We start from the raw sequence: 15,598 nt of genomic DNA, 5'->3' as shown, positions 1-15,598 counted from the left end.
GCAAGCAAACATTGCAGATGCACGGCAGCAAAATCTTTATATAACCCGCTTCACATATGTGAGCGTGAATAATATTCTAAAATTCTTTTTCTCTCAGCTATGTCATCTCCTTGCAAGATGGACCTGCCTAATACTGGTGGAAAACCCTTTTGCTAAGGGCAAAGGCTCCTTTTCTAATAAGCTTTACTTTTAACAGGGTTCGTAACACAGTCTGTACTTGTCCCCATCTATACAAGTTTAACCGCTAGACAGAAAGCTTCCACTTTCAAGGTCATATGGCTTCAAGCAAAGTCCATTAGGGAGCCATTTGCAAGGCTGAGTGAATCAGGACTCTTGCCTGAAGACTTGCACATTATCTGTTTGACATACATGCATTGGCAGGTCCAAGACATACATGATATAGAGGAAAAGTAGTCTGCTCTTCCCTTTCCCAGTGTCACTGAACACTCCATGTGGCAAGAGTTGAATCTATTCCCTTTAGCCTAAGGACAGTCTGAAGCCTGTGTCTACCCTAGAAGATTAGGATTTATTTTCTGGGACCACATGGCAAATATCCTCGGTTCACAGTCCTTTCGGTGATGGCCAGGCTTGCTGTAGACGATAGCACTTCATATTGACAGAACTGCATTGGGAGCCCTGAAGAAATGCTAAGCAGAAAATCTACCTACCTGACCTACAGCTAGGCACAAATTAAAAAAAGATGGAAGCGTGTGAAGAAGGATACCATTCAGTGAAAGATACAGCTTTTCAACAAAAAGGCTCACTTAGTAATAACACTTCTTGGGTGAGTATCATGGGTTTGGGTTCAGACTGGATGAAGATGATACATTTTGGATTTTATTCAATTAAGAAAACCAACCAAACAAAAAAAACCCTGAAGACCTTACAGGAAAGACTCTGAGCTTCCTGGCTCTGTGTTGAGATGCCCTAGTATGTACCTTTGCAACTTGCCAATTGACTAAACTGCATAAAAATAGGAGTCTCGATATTTTCAAACTGAAGCTATCTTCACTAAAGCTATCTGAAGCCACAAAGTGGCTGTTTCATGGCACCAGCCATCTGACAGCGAGCCGCCCTTGGATATTCACAGGAGATGTATTGGCCCATCATTGGCTTGGACAGTGGTACTTCAGGGTACATCAGAGGTTTGTACCTGATCTACCTGGGCAAGTCAGCCAATGCCCTTACACAGAAGATCAATACCTTTGGAAATATTACTTTGCACATTGGAGGACACACTGACACTACCGTGTGCAGTCAGCTGAGCTCACTCAGGGCTGGATTAAGGCAGGAAAAACTCTGCCGTGATGGCTGGGTGTGTGCCCGAGCCCACTCCTACTGAGCCAGACTGGGAGTGCCAGCACTGCTCTCCCCGGTGCTACCAGTGTGGGGAAGCCTTTCCAGCTCAGACCCCCAGACCATAAGAAAAATAGTGTCTTCTCAAGTCCAGAGTGTGAAACATTTCTGTATTTGTGGGAAGCATTGCCCCCAGGGAGAATAATTTGCCCACCAGGTGACAGAGCACTGCCTGTGCAGTGTCACAGGAGCAAGGACAACAGTATGTTCTCCTCTGTGTCCTCCAGCTCAGCAGCTCTGTGGCCCTCACATTCGGGAGCTCTAGTCCCAGGGGGGTACTGAATGCCAGCCTGTAGACAAGAATCCTTTAAGTTAAATGAAAAATTCAGTTTCTCCTTCACCTTACCCTGCTAGCCTCTTCACCCCCTCCCTCAGCAATGCCGCAGGACACTCTTTGAAGGCCAAGTGCTCCCTGACAGCCAGTGCCATGATTTACACTTCCACGGCACATTTCACAGTAATAGATGCCAAAAGACAATTCAAACAGTCTTTTGTAGAGGAAGTCTTATACCTGAGTTATGATAAAACACTGCAGCACGTAAATATCGCACAGTAGCCATATGACAAGCCACGAAGATGAGTATCAAAGGGAGCTACAGGGGGGATTTTGGTGGGTTGAATGCAGTTTCTCACATTGGCTCTGGCCCGAACATCAGAACCAGTATCATCCCTGTTGTTACAAAGGGTGGCACAGAGGTCTTAGTAGCTACAATTTTTTCTGTCTCAGAAGATAATGTGTCCTGGAGCCAAAATCATACAGAGAAACTGGAATTAGCAACAAATCAAAAATAAATCAGTTCAACTTACTGGGTCAGCCCTCACCACAACCTATCATAACCTATTTCTTCCCTTCAGCTCTCTCTCATCAGGCACGTAATGACTTAGGATGAGATCCCAGCCCAGCTCAAGGCAACACGTCTGGATGCAGAGGGCTAATCCTCTGCTGATGTTCACTGACAAGATGTCACACCAAAGTTGATGAAGTGGTATCAATTTACAACAGTCGAGGATATGTCACATAAGGTAATCAAACATTAAAAGAAATGTGATGGCAAGAGTCCTAAACATTTTCAAAACACTGCTGTCAGAACAAATCTCAGAGTACAAAATCCTTCGTTGAGAAGCTGTCAGAGACCCACATGGGTTGCTGGTTTATTTTATCCTGCCTGGAACACTGTGCACCCATCTTTCCTCCTTTTCAGTTATTATTCCTGTACCCTAAAATCCTACCGACAGGAGTCTCTGGTATCACATCAGCGCCAAAACTTGGCTTAAAATCAACCAAATATTTTGCTGAGCTTTCTCCTCCTCCCGCCCCCTTCCCCCCCCCCCCCCCCCCAGTCGCTAAAACTTTAGTTGAAAACATTTATTTTTCATTATGTCTGCGAAATGGGGAGTTTCAAAAGAGGTAGAAAAACAACCTATAAGTGGTAATAAATAAATTATTCCAGCACTCCCAAAACTGTTCAGAACACTTAATTCAACAAGGCGTTGAGACAGAACAACAGCAAAGCTGCTACATAGTGGGCAGCAAAGCAAAATCCAAGAAAAAGCAAAATAATTACCTGCATTTCTTAGCATCTTTTATCCAAAGTGCTTTGCAGACATATATGCATATTATATAGGGATCATTCATCTAACTCTGAAATATAGCTGGCTTCACATCAGAACTAAGTTATATAACAGCACATAATAAAACTATATAGCAGTCAGAGAGAAAAAATGAAGAGTAACTATTCTAGTTCAATTACAGAACAAATGCCAAGTCAGCAGAATACTACTTTCTCTAAGTGAAATTTAGCAGAAGAACAAGGATTGCATTCAAACTCGTGTGGAAGATGTTACAACATCACTAACAACTAAGCCTTTAGGTTTACTTCTAAATGAAAATATAGTACCACTGGCAGCAAAATGCCTCTACCGCAGTGTTAGAGAGGGCCCAGGTGTTACCCAGTGAGTCATCATCATTCATTTCTGAATCACCTGCACTTCCTCAAAGGCCTCCCAGCTGAGAATCAATCAGTGAAGCCCAATGAAGATTAATATTTCTCAAGAGCCAGTATGATCATAGGGCTGACACAGAAGTGCTTCTAACACTTCTGTTAGGCCAGGAGTACTCAGTATGGTTTCTGAGAGGTCATTCAGGCCACAGGATGTGCCTGCTTACTCTAAAGACTGTGGTTAACAGCTTGAGGGCAATGAAGCCCCTCATATGCCAGCGTGATTACATGGAATTGTAATACATAGAATTGTAATCATGGGCATATCACTCAGGGAAGGATTGTATTTCTGGCTGTGGACCACACTGTCTAGTTAAGGTGCATGATCCCCCCTCGCTACTGGAGCTTGGAGGTTTGTACAGAGGTTGCTGGCAGGCCACCACACTTATCCAGGAACCACAATTTTAGTTATTATTTATATAGAAACGTGCTGTTGCATTCTACATCACAAAATGCATGTTACAGGCAGGAACCTTGTTGTTAGGTGGCTTCATTTTCCTCATTGCCTGTGAGTGCCCAGCTCTCACTTGTTTGCATCATAACAAATTTCACATATTCAAATGACCAGCATTTTATTCAGAAATTTCTGGTGATGGATGCCTGGGATAGTCAGCTCTGCTAGAAAGCCTTAATTCTGGCTGGTGGTTGTTTCAAGCCTCAAAGTGCATGAAATTGTAATTGGTCCATGCTTGGAAGCTTTCCTTTGCAAATAAAGATTAAAAACATTAGTGTTACACCATCTTTGATACTGCAGAGTGTAAAACCGTTCCACAGACCGAGGGTATTACCCCTGCAATAGGGATTTTCTTTCAGCACTTCTCAATAGTCCATCACAGCACTGGAACCAGAACCTGTCTCGTAGGTAGCCCTATGCCTCTTTACGTTTCCAGCAGGCTTGGGAAGTGGCAGAAACACAGGACAGTAGAAATGCAAAGTGTAGTTCACCCTTCTTCCCAAGTAGAGGAAGAACAAATTTGTGTGTCCTTTTCCCAATGGAAAGTTGCATAAAAATCTTCAGTCGCAAAATGTGAATGGGATGCCTAGGCTGATGTTTCATCCAAAATCCGGGTTCACCACACTCATGGCTGATGAGGATCTGCTGCTGTCTCAGAGTGACATGCATCCCTTGCTGAAACAGCATCGGTTTCTGCCACCACCTCTGTCCTTGCCTCCTCCAACCTCATGGCATAAATACAAGGAAGCTGCAGGCATACTTGTCCTCTTTTCTTTATACAGTCTGTTTCTCTTCCCTACTCACACTCATATATCAATAGTGACTGGTTTATGTGGTTAAAATTATATCCCCAGACATTTTAGATCTATAGCCAAAGCAGATTTGACTAGTTGGAATTCACCTTTGAAGAATAAATAAGAACACGGAAAGGTGTTGAAATCAAAGCTATAGCAGTCAAAGACTGGAAACCTCCAGCTATGTCTTGAGAGACTTGATCTAGAGATAAGATAGAGCTTTCAATTTAAGGAAGAAAAAGGAGAATATTGAGCAACTACTGTGTGACTCTTTCACCCCCGAGTTCTATAATTTCTCATCTCCATATGGCTTTTTTGTTCCTGAAAGCCATCTCTCTCCAAGCTATTTACTGTGGCATGCCAGCCTGACAGAAAGTACCTCCCCAACCCAGGGAGCTTACTGGGACAGCCCTGAGTCAGTCAGCACCAGCTGATAAGGAATAATTCAATACAGTCTATTCTGCAGTCTCTGGCCCTGAGACACTAATCCAGAAGCTAATAAATCAGTAATCCCTTGCTGATCCGCAGGCTCCATTTCTCACGCTTAGCCCCACGTCATTACTCCAGGTTATATCTGCTTTTACCACCCTCAATTTCCCTTCCCTCCCAGCACCCCAGCCTTGTGCCATCCTCGCCAGTGCGAGGTTGTTACAGCCACCTTTCAGGATCCACCTAACGAAGCCGTTCATATTTAGTTATTTCAGCCTTGCCCCCTGAATTATTGCTATTCCAAAGCACAGGCTATTTAATTTGCTTTCTGAGCAGGTGGGGTCAAGCCTGCCTCAGAAATGCCCATGCCAGCCCAGCATGCGAGCTGCTGAGCACCATTATGGGGAGAACCATCACCTTCCAAAAGGGTTCCCTCCTCCCCAGGCACCCCGACCTGCCCCAGGAGGGGACAGGCACAAATGAGCCAACGGGAGGTCCCAGTTACAAGGTGACAGCCCCCATTTACGTTGCCAGCTGCTCATTCATCTGGAAGGGGAAGCTGTAAGCCATGCCATGGATCAGCCAACCCTCCGGTTAACTTAATCATCCTTGTAAACATCAGTGGCAGCCACGAGTAAGGAGGGAGCTAGGGAAGGAGACATGCAGCTCCCTGGCAAAGCACAGGGCTGCTGTCCCAGGCCAAGCCCTTTGTCAGTTCGGTCTCCCTGTGGCCACTGCCAGATGCTACAGAGAAGGTAAATAATGCAGAAGCATTGATCTTCTGTGTTAATTTTATCATGCTCCTAATAGAAATTGGCTGAGGAACTGAAGCATAGGGTTTAGCATACTATCAGTAAATTCCATTATTTATTCTGAAACCTCTGGATTTTCTCAGCCACCTCTCATGTCCAGCCCAAATGAATCTCACAGAGATCCTGCTTTTGGTGCTGTTCTGGGGCAGGGAGTTAGTTTTACAGCATGCTTTCACTTGGCAGTGATCTGCAGCTTAGTTCCAAGCTTGCCCTCTTTTAATTTAATCAGATGTCCTTTGAATGTAGTACTGTATTTCAGGCATCTCAAAACAGCTGATACATAGAGAACTGAAGTGCTGTTTCTTTCCTGCTTTTGAAAAAGCACACCTGTGGCCCACAGCTAGAGTTCATCCGGAGACACCAGAGCCAGAAAGAAAAAAGAAGCCTTAAGAGGATATAGGAAAAGAGATACCAAATGCTCCCAACACTTCTCAACGTGTAAGCACCGATTTTTTGCTTTCAGCAGGTGTCTTAGGATGTCAAACACTTTCACTAGCAAAGAGTGTAAGGGTTGCAGAGTACGTTGCTCTGTAGGCTGTCAACAGTCACCATCCCTCTCCCTTGATTTAGGAGATAAGAAAGGCTCCTTATCTTCCACGTGGATTTAACTTTACTCCAACTTGTAAAAAACAAAGCAGCACTTAAAGTGATCTTCAAATCACAAACAGATACATGAAACAGCAGAGCCGTAGTGGTCACTCTGGTTAGCAAAGTGCTATTTAAAGAGCACTAAGAAGCTGACTACATTCCTCATTTTCTACTTGTCCCTCCTGCACCCCTTTCAACTTCCCTGCTCTTCAGATGCCAAGAAAAACAAATGAACTATAAAGATCAACAAATTGGGGTGTTTCAGCTGCTTCTTTCCTGCTGGTTAAGAAGGAATAGAAATGCAAAAGCAAGTATACAAGTCATAAGCAACAGGACTGCCTTAAAGGTGTTTGAGATATCTCTAATGCTACATCCACAGTAGCTATGTATAAAAATGACCGTAACGATAAAGCTTCATGTCTAAAAGGCCTCCATACCTCCGTAAGGCTTTTCAGAGCTGTCCATTAGAGGTCACTAGCATTCAGTCACAGCAGGACCACAGCCCCTGCAGATGAAATCCCAGGCACCAGACCTCCAGCCAAAACACTTTACCCCCAGCCAAAGAGGAGAACCCAACAGAAAACACACGCCCTTCTCCACCGTATTGCATGTGAGAAGAAAACCTTAGTGGGAAAGACGTAGCTTAGGAAAATAAATGCATATGCCTGTGCCACAGGGGGAGCCCACCGGCTGCTGAGGTGATCCCTTGTAGTGATCAGAGCAGCCTCATCCAACACTCCCGCCAGCAAGCTCAGAGAAGTGATGACTACTTAGGCAAAGGCAAAGAGCTAGGCAGGCAAGCTATGCCCTAGGTACTAAAACTGCCAGGCCATGCAGGGTTTGATAAACTGCAGAAAATAAGCGAACTGCCAGCCAGGTCATGGGAAACAGATACTGCCTCTGCTCCCCTTGGAGACCCATGTCCCTGCTGCACCCACTCACCCACCCTCCATCCCTCCCCTGCATGAGGGACTGCTCTCACTGCAGCCTGCATGTGATGCCAGGAGAGGATAACCATGCTGTGACACTGCAATACAGTGCAGCAGTCTCTGCTCGTCCTCCCTGAGGACCCACTGCAGCTCTCAGCTAAAGCCCATTCCCCCACCATCCCACAAGGGTAAGGACACAACACGCCCCTGCTGGCCCAGAGCTAAGTCTAGGAGGAAACTTGGTGACCTGGGTCAACCTCGGAGCACAGACATCTGATGTAAAGGCACATTACAGCATCTCATGGCTCTTGCGAAAAACAAAGCAAAACCGCCAAAACACCCCGACCCGCACAAATTGCCACCCATTTGCTGTGCTCTGTGGCTGATAACCTGCCTATAAACACTGCAATTACACTGGATCCCAAAGCAGGTGGTCAATTCATCAGCCAGCTGCATCCCTCCCACATACCACCATTTCCTTCTGTCCTGCAACAAGGGAAACCCACCACCTCTCTCATTTCCCTGCCAAACACACAGGACCCTCAGGGCTCCACCCACAGAGCTCCTGGTTACTTGTTGGTCCTCAAGATGACATGCCTGTATTTGATGGTGCTTTTGTGGACAGGCTACAAGGGCTGCAATGGAACCATGCTGCTGCATCAGTGTCTGAAGATGTGAAAGTCGGGCTGTGACCTCTTCTGACCCTATTGTCCACCCATCCCTCCGAGAGACCAAACCTGTGATGGCAATCCCTCCACACGGCCACCTTGCATTTGTCCAACTGCTCCTACCCTGGTAGTAGCTTCTGTCCTTAAGCACCTCACTAGTTCATTTGAGATTATGGTCACAGGCACAGCACGTTTGCTACATACCTCTCTGTATGCTCTTTATGAACCCCTGGCATGAGGATGCAGCACGCAGAGGCGGCAGAGAGAGGGGAAGGATATTCCAGTGCTGACTGGGCTGTCCTCCTGATGCAGGACAATGGCAAGCCAGGACTCATAGTCCACAGCTCCCACCTTTTAACGGCTTATGATGAGTATTTAGAGAAGGGGGAGGAGGAATAATGAAGGTATCTTATTTTTTTGCAGCAGGTTTTCTTCGAGACAAGAGGCCAGCCCCAGCCCGACAGCCACCCAGGCTGCTTCCAGCTCTCTGTTTATACCCAGCTGGCAGAGGCACTGTGAGTTTGTATGTACACACACACATCTCACCCACCTCAGCACTAACCTGCAGAAGGCTAAGGGAGGAGATCAGAGAAGTCAAAGGCTGATGAAGACACTGCTCAATGCTGTATTGATTTTTCTGACCTGGCACTAGCAGATCCGAATTGAAGCCCAAAACTGTTAGATCACTCCCAAATATCAGCCTGGTGTTTATTACTCTATGCTGCTGACCTAGGTTGGACCCACAGTATAACCAAGGCTATAAAAGGCTTAATGCCTCCCCTTTAAGGATTGTTACCATCTGACACTTCACTACTACCAGGCAACCTGCTGCATTAACCAGACTCATCAGGGATCATGCAAAAAATCTGCCTTTACTTTGCATACACCTCCTTGGTTCAACCTCAACTGAGATGAGAAGGTCCACAGCTTGGAAAGCCTCAGCTCATAGATGACATACCAGAATCACAGAATTTTTTAGCTTGGAAAAGACCTTTAAGATCAAGTCCAACCGTTAACCTAGCACTGCCAAGTGCACCACTAAATCATGTCCCTAAGCACCAAATTTACAGATCTTTTAAATACCTCCAGGGATGGTGACTCAGCCACCTCCCTGGGCAGCCTGTTCCAATGCCTGACAACTCTTTCAGTGAAGAAATTTTCCTAACATCCAATCTAAACCTCCCCTTGTGCAACTTCAGGCCACTGCTGCTTGTCCTATCACCTGTTACCTGGGAGAAGAAACCAACACCCACGGCACTACAGTCTCCTTTCAGGGAGCTGTAGAGAGCAATAAGGTCTCCTCCAAGCCTCCTTTTCTCCAGGCTTATCAACCCCAGTTCCCTCAGCCACTCCTCATAAGACTTGTTTTCTAGATCTTTCTAGGAGAATGCTGTGGGAAATGGTGCCAAAAGCTTTGCTAAAGCCTAGGTAGACAACATCCACAGCCTTTCCCTCATTCACAAAGTGCGTCACCTTGTCATAGATGGAGATCAGGTTAGTCAAGCACGACCTGCCTTTCATAAACTCATGCTAGCTGGGCCTGATCACCTGGTTGTCCTGTACATGCCATGTGATGGCACTCAAGACAATGTGCTCTATAACCTTCCCTGACAGCAAGGTCACACTGACAGGCCTGTAGTTCCCTGCATCCTCCTTCCAGCCCTTCTTGTGGATGGGAATCACATTTGCTAACTTCCATTCGACTGGGACCTCCCTGGTTAGCCAGGACTGCTGATAAATGATGGAAAGCAGCTTGGTGAGCACTTCCACCAGCTCCCTCAGTACCCTCGGGTACATCCCATCCAGCCCCATAGACCTGTGTGTGCCTAAGTGGTGTAGCAGGTTGCTGACCATTTCCCCTTGGATTATGGGGGCTTCATTCTGCTCCCCAGCCTTGCCTTCCAGCCCAGGGGGCTGAGTACCCAGAGAACAACTGGTCTTACTGTTAAAGACTGAGGCAAAGAAGGCATTACATACCTCAGCTTTTTCCTCACCCTTTGTCACTGTTTACCCTCGCATCCAATAAAGGCTGGAGATTCTCCTTAGCTCTCCTTTTGTTGCTAACATATTTAGAGAAACATATTTTATTGTCTTTCAAAGCAGTAGCAAGATTAAGCTCTCGTTGGGCTTTGGCCCTTCAGATTTTCTCCCTGCATAACCTCATGACACCTCTGTAGCCCCCCTCGAGTTGCTTATCCCTTCTTTCAATGGTCATATACTCTCCTTTTTTTTCCTGAGTTCCAGCCAGGCTGGTGGTCTTCCCTACTGGCTCATCTTTCAGCCCATAGGGACAGCCTGCTACTGCACCTTTAAGATTTCCTTCTTTCCAGTCTTCCTGGACTCCTTTGCCCTTCAGGACTGCTTCCAAGGCACTCTGTCAACCAGGCTCTTAAACAGGCCAAAGTCAGCCCTCCAGAATGCCAAGGTAGCAGTCCTGCTGACCCCATCCACACTTCTCTGAGCACTGAAAACTATTATTTTGTGATCATTACGACCAAGACAGCCTCCAGCCATCCCATCACCCACAAGTCCTTCCCTGTTCACAAACAACAGGTCCAGCGGGGCGCCTTCCCTAACAGGCTCCCTCGCCAGCTGTGTCAGGCAGTTATCTTCCACACACTCCAGGAACCTCCAAGACTGTTTCCTCTCTGCTGTATTGTATTTCCAGCAGAAATCTGATAAGTCCCCCATGAGAACAAGGGCTAGCAAATGTGAGACTTCTCCTGGCTGATTATAGAATACTTTGTCTGCCTCTTCATCCTGGTTGGGTGGTCTATAACAGACTCCCACCATGACATCTGCCTTGGTTGGCCTTTCCCCTGATCCTTACCACAAACACTCAACCCTTTTGTCACCATCATTAAGCTCTAGACAATCAAAACACTCACTAACATATAGGGCTTCTCCTTCCTTGCCCATCCCTTCTGAAGTGTTTATAGCCATCCACTGCAGCACTCCAGTTGTGCAACTCATCCCACCTTGTTTCCATGATGGTAACCATGTCATAGTTTTCTTGGTGCACAATGGCTTCCAGTTCCTCGTGTTTGGTGCCCCTGCTGTGTGCATTAGCATAGATGCACTTCAGTGGGTCTATTGATCCTGCCACCTTTTAGCCGGGTGAAGCCCTAATTCATACATGACCATTCTCAGGTGTTTCCATGGTTTCTAACACATCGGTAACTCTAGCATCTTTGCTACCACATGGCTATACTTCCCCTACCTCCACTGAGATGGCAGACCAAATGACCTCACTAGCACACTGTCGCTCAAACACTGGTGTGTCGCCTCCAGGCTTATCTCTAGGAAGCCTGCTTTTATCACCTTCCCCCTTCAAATCTAGTTTAAAGTTCTTTCAATGAGCCCTGCTAAGTCCCGTGCAAAGACCCTTCTCCCTCTTTGAGACAGGTGTACCCCATCTGTTGCCAGAAGGCCTGGCGTCATGTAAACCAACACACAATCAAAAACCCCAAAATTCTGCTGATGACATCAAGCTCAGAGCCAGGTACTGATCTGCTGGCTCTTCCTGTTTCTTCCCTCATCATTCCCTGCAACTGGAAGGCCAGAGGAGAACACTGCTTGTGCTCCCGATCCCTTAACCAGTTGTCCCAAGGCCCTGAAGCCTCTCTTGATTGCCTTCAAACTTCTTGTTGCAACTTCATCCCTGCCTACCTAAAAAAAAATAATCAATAATGGATAATAACCTGAGGGCTGTATCAGGGTAGGAAGCTTCCTTTCACATCTTTAACCCTGGCCCCAGGGCAGGCAGAAGACTCCCGTAAGAAGTGGGTCCAGTCTGCCTATTGGGCCTTCTGTTCCCTTCAGAAGGGAGTGTCCTGTGACAATGACCCATCTTTTTTCCTTTATGTAAGCAGTTTTGATGCAAGATATAGGCCAACTTAACTTCAGTGGCACCTCCAGGCTAGATGAACCATCATCCTTGTTATTGTTCAGTTCCATTTGCAGAGCCTCATACCTATCTCAAGTGTACCTTGAGATGTGGTACAGCTGAAGCAGGACTCAGCCAGAACAGGTAAGAAGGAGAAAGAGCCAATTTTTCCCCACCTCAGGAAGAAGAGTTAAAAAAATGTGAGTTTGTTTCACTCCTGAGCTGCACCTCCCCTTGCAGAGGTCTTCATTCTTTTTTGCTTTTCGAGGGTTTGCACACAGAAGCATATTCTTGGCTACGTTTGCCAGCACTTTGAAACAGTCACAGAATCACAGAATGGTTGGGGTTGGAAGGTATCTCTGGAGCACATCAAGCCCACCCCCCTGCTAAAGCAGGTTCACCTAGAGCAGACAGGCTCTAGCAGTCCTCAGGGGGAAAGCTGGGCACCTGCGCTGCCAAGCCCCGCGGTTTGGAGAAGATGCAGGCAAATTTACTTTGTTGAGCAGTCCCATGTGGGCAGCGGGGAGCAGGCTGCAGGTTTGTTCTGTCCTTGGCACCTGATATGGTATTCGGGGATTGGAAGGAAGACAGACTCCCACTGGAGGAGTAGATTAAGCGGCTGCTCTGTTATTTCAGTGCTCCCCACCTTCTGAGCTAGAAGAGTCTTAGCCCTTAGGATACCATCTCTTCCATGAGAGAGCAGCAACAACTCTCCAACAGGCTGAAATCCAGCTCCTTCAAGTTCCCACCCTTACCTTAAGACTGACAAGCGACTGCCCCTGTTCTCTAGTCACCACTGGGCATCGCCCATCAGGTTTTTCCACCTTCTCCCCCAGCTGTGGGGTCCTCTGTGAGCACAGGCATTTTGTGCAGCCACTGATGGCTGTGGGTGGGAGGGTGGCTGAGCATGAAGAGGATCCCTTTCAGAGGCTTGCTTAGCGGCTTGGAAGAGTTTTCCTCAAGGGGAGAAAGCACTGCAAGCACAGGATTGTCCCTGTCAGCCAGTTCATTTGCCTTACCCCTGCCCAGGTGAGCGGGAGAGCGCTGTCTGCTTGCACTACAGCAGTCGTGCTGTTGATAAGCTGCAAACAGGCAAAGAGTTCACTTGGGAAAAAACACAAAGCATGGTGGGGCAGGAGAGGAGAGACTTTTAAAACACTTTTGTCTTTTGATAATCACAGTAATAAGACCTCTGGTAGAAAACCAATACCCAATAAAATGTTCAACAAGTCCAAGGAGATATTCAAGGCTACTGAGACCAGTTGGTGAAAGCCTGAGACTCTGGCCTTCAATATGTTAATTCACAATGTACCTGAGAGAAGAACACTACCCAGAGCTCCACAGAGCTACAAAGAAGCATTGCTGCTGGGAGGATCAAGTGAAAATTTTTAAGCTGGTGGTGGTAGCAGTCACTGTTCTTTCAGGAGAAAGGAGAAAGAAGCTGTTCAGCTGTTTTGGAATAGGCAATTGCAAAAAAATCTGCCTGAATCAGTCTTGCAATCACCAAGGCTAGTCAGCCTGAGTTTCCATGGTAAGCATTTCCACCAGGAGCTTAAAGCAAACGGTGAGGGCAGTTTTGATGGAGGGGCGCAGAGAAAGGCAGGGGCAGCAGAACAGGAGAGGCAGGCTGGGAGCCAGGGAAGCGCTTCTTGCGCAACACAGAGCGAGCTAAGGGAGAGCTTTGCTTGCAGAGCACAGGCTAGGAGACACACTGGGAGTTTTGGGCAGCTGTGTTCAGGGAAACAGGACCTTGTGTATGTTCCTTGTCAATAAAGAAAGATGCACCTAGGACAGACTGTCCTCGACTATCAATTACTTATCAAAACAAAACAAACCCTGTACCCCAGAGCTAGTTGCTGAGGTCTGGAGGTGGCATTGGTTGCTGGAAGGGTTTTGGGGGACACTGCCTCGCCTGCAGCAAGCACCACGAAGCAAACCCCAACAGAAGGGCTGGTAACATAACTCGGAGTACAGGAGAGATGGAGCTGCCACTTGTGCTCAGCATCCCCAACTCCAAGCCCAGGGCACAGAGAATCACAAACACAGGTTAACAAATACACAAGAGTAGTTGGAAGGTTTTACTCTGGGTCCCACTAGCCCAGGCATCGCCACCTCTAAACCCCTGTAAGGCCAAGGGCACAGACACACACACACAGGAGATCAGTCCCCTCCCACCCCACTAAAAAACACTCCCAGTACAGCAATCCCATGGCCTGGTCACACACACTTATTGCTGGGGGAAAAATCCCCAACTTGCTATCACTGCTTGAGCGCCCTTTCCCAAGCTACTGAGAAAATACCATAGCCTGCACAGTAGTGTTTTTCAGTCACAGCAAGAGCAAGTGGCAGATGCAGCACCAGGGAAGGAGACTGCCAGCCCCCACCCCCCCCCCCCCACAGCACAGGCAGACATACAAACTTACCTTTCACTCCTTCTTTCACTAACTGTCTTATCACCATAGCAACTGTAATCCCAGGTCATACAGCTAGGAAAAAAAAAAAAACACAAAACACCAGCACAAATGAAGATATACATTATTACAAAACACAGCCTCGGTGGTAGAATCTAATTTTCATTAGAGACATAACAGTGGTTTTGCATAATTATACACATATTAATGCCCAACATGCCCATCTTCAGTTAAAACTCATTAATTCAGTTCTAAATAAAAAGCATTGCTCATTGCAAGCTAATTCTTTTTTTAAAGGAGAAAATATTTCTAAAAGCTCAAGTCATACTTGCACAGCTTTTTCTTAATCCCAAGATTAACAGGGAGAGGAAAATGCAAAGACTGGGTCAGGTCTGAAGCAGAAACATGGAGTAAAATGTTACAGGAAACTTTGCTACAATATGAAGAGTAAGAGCAAGCAATAAAGAAAACTGGCCAGATACTGGAGCGTACCTGGAACTGAGACCCAAAGGAAAGCATCTCACAGCCTTTCCCTCTGGCGCTTGCAGTGAAAGCAATACAGCAGCATCATATCAAGAAGCAACACACTGCTGCAAGTGACCAAGCACAGGTTCGGCTGGCATAAAAATTTACTGCGTGGCTTAAGGCCAGCATTTACAAGAGGAGGTTTATTTACTCTAACGGCATGGATATGAGATAGCAGCACCAACAGACAGCCCCAGCCAAGAAAGCTCTGCAAAACAAAAAAAACCTTTCCTGTCTGTCCTTTCTTTTTTTATTTGATCCTACTACCTTCAGATTCACTTAATTACCCACTAAATGCAAATGTCCTGAGGCTGGTACCCTTTACCCCTCTCTGTTAACTGGCTTCCAGGTGGGCCTCATCTGAGTGATGGAGAGCCCCTGGTGCCAGTCAGATCCCAACTTCCCTGGTCCTATGTGTGGGGCAGTGCCTGGAGGATGGTTATTGCTACTTCAGGTGGTAGGGACCTGGGTAGGTAGGGGCTTTGAGACCTCACAGTGAGCTCTCATGCTGCAAATGTGCCTGTAGCTCTAAGGATGCTTGCAAAACCCTGACCTGGTGCATGCTGGACTTGATAGCAAAATCAATGCAGTGTCCTTAGGAGGTGCTTCTTCTTTAATTGTATTGATATCCTAGCCAGGGAATAAAGTGAGAAGCTACTTACCTGGGTTTGCCTCCACAGAGGCCTATTTAATTCCTTACTTACAGAAAAGGGATGGAGGACTAGGACAAAAGGGAGTGGAGGGCT

General features: G+C 46.7%; 1 protein-coding gene across 2 annotated transcripts in view; it reads right to left on the bottom strand.

Annotated features, from left to right (window-relative positions):
• GRAP2 (GRB2 related adaptor protein 2) overlaps positions 1–15,598 on the bottom strand; it is a 119,268-nt gene that overhangs the window by 102,685 nt on the left and 985 nt on the right. For both annotated transcript variants that reach the window (XM_080393015.1, XM_080393014.1), the window contains exon 2: positions 14,340–14,402. In XM_080393015.1, coding sequence (XP_080249141.1) covers positions 14,340–14,398 — 59 coding nt within the window. In that variant the 5' untranslated portion in view covers positions 14,399–14,402. The remainder of the gene's footprint in view (positions 1–14,339; positions 14,403–15,598) is intronic.

Source organism: Falco punctatus, assembly GCF_963210335.1.
Source record: "Falco punctatus genome assembly, chromosome: 6".
Lineage (NCBI taxonomy): Eukaryota > Metazoa > Chordata > Aves > Falconiformes > Falconidae > Falco > Falco punctatus.
The sequence above is the reverse complement of the archived record's forward strand: the minus strand, read 5'-3'. Positions and strand labels throughout refer to the sequence as shown.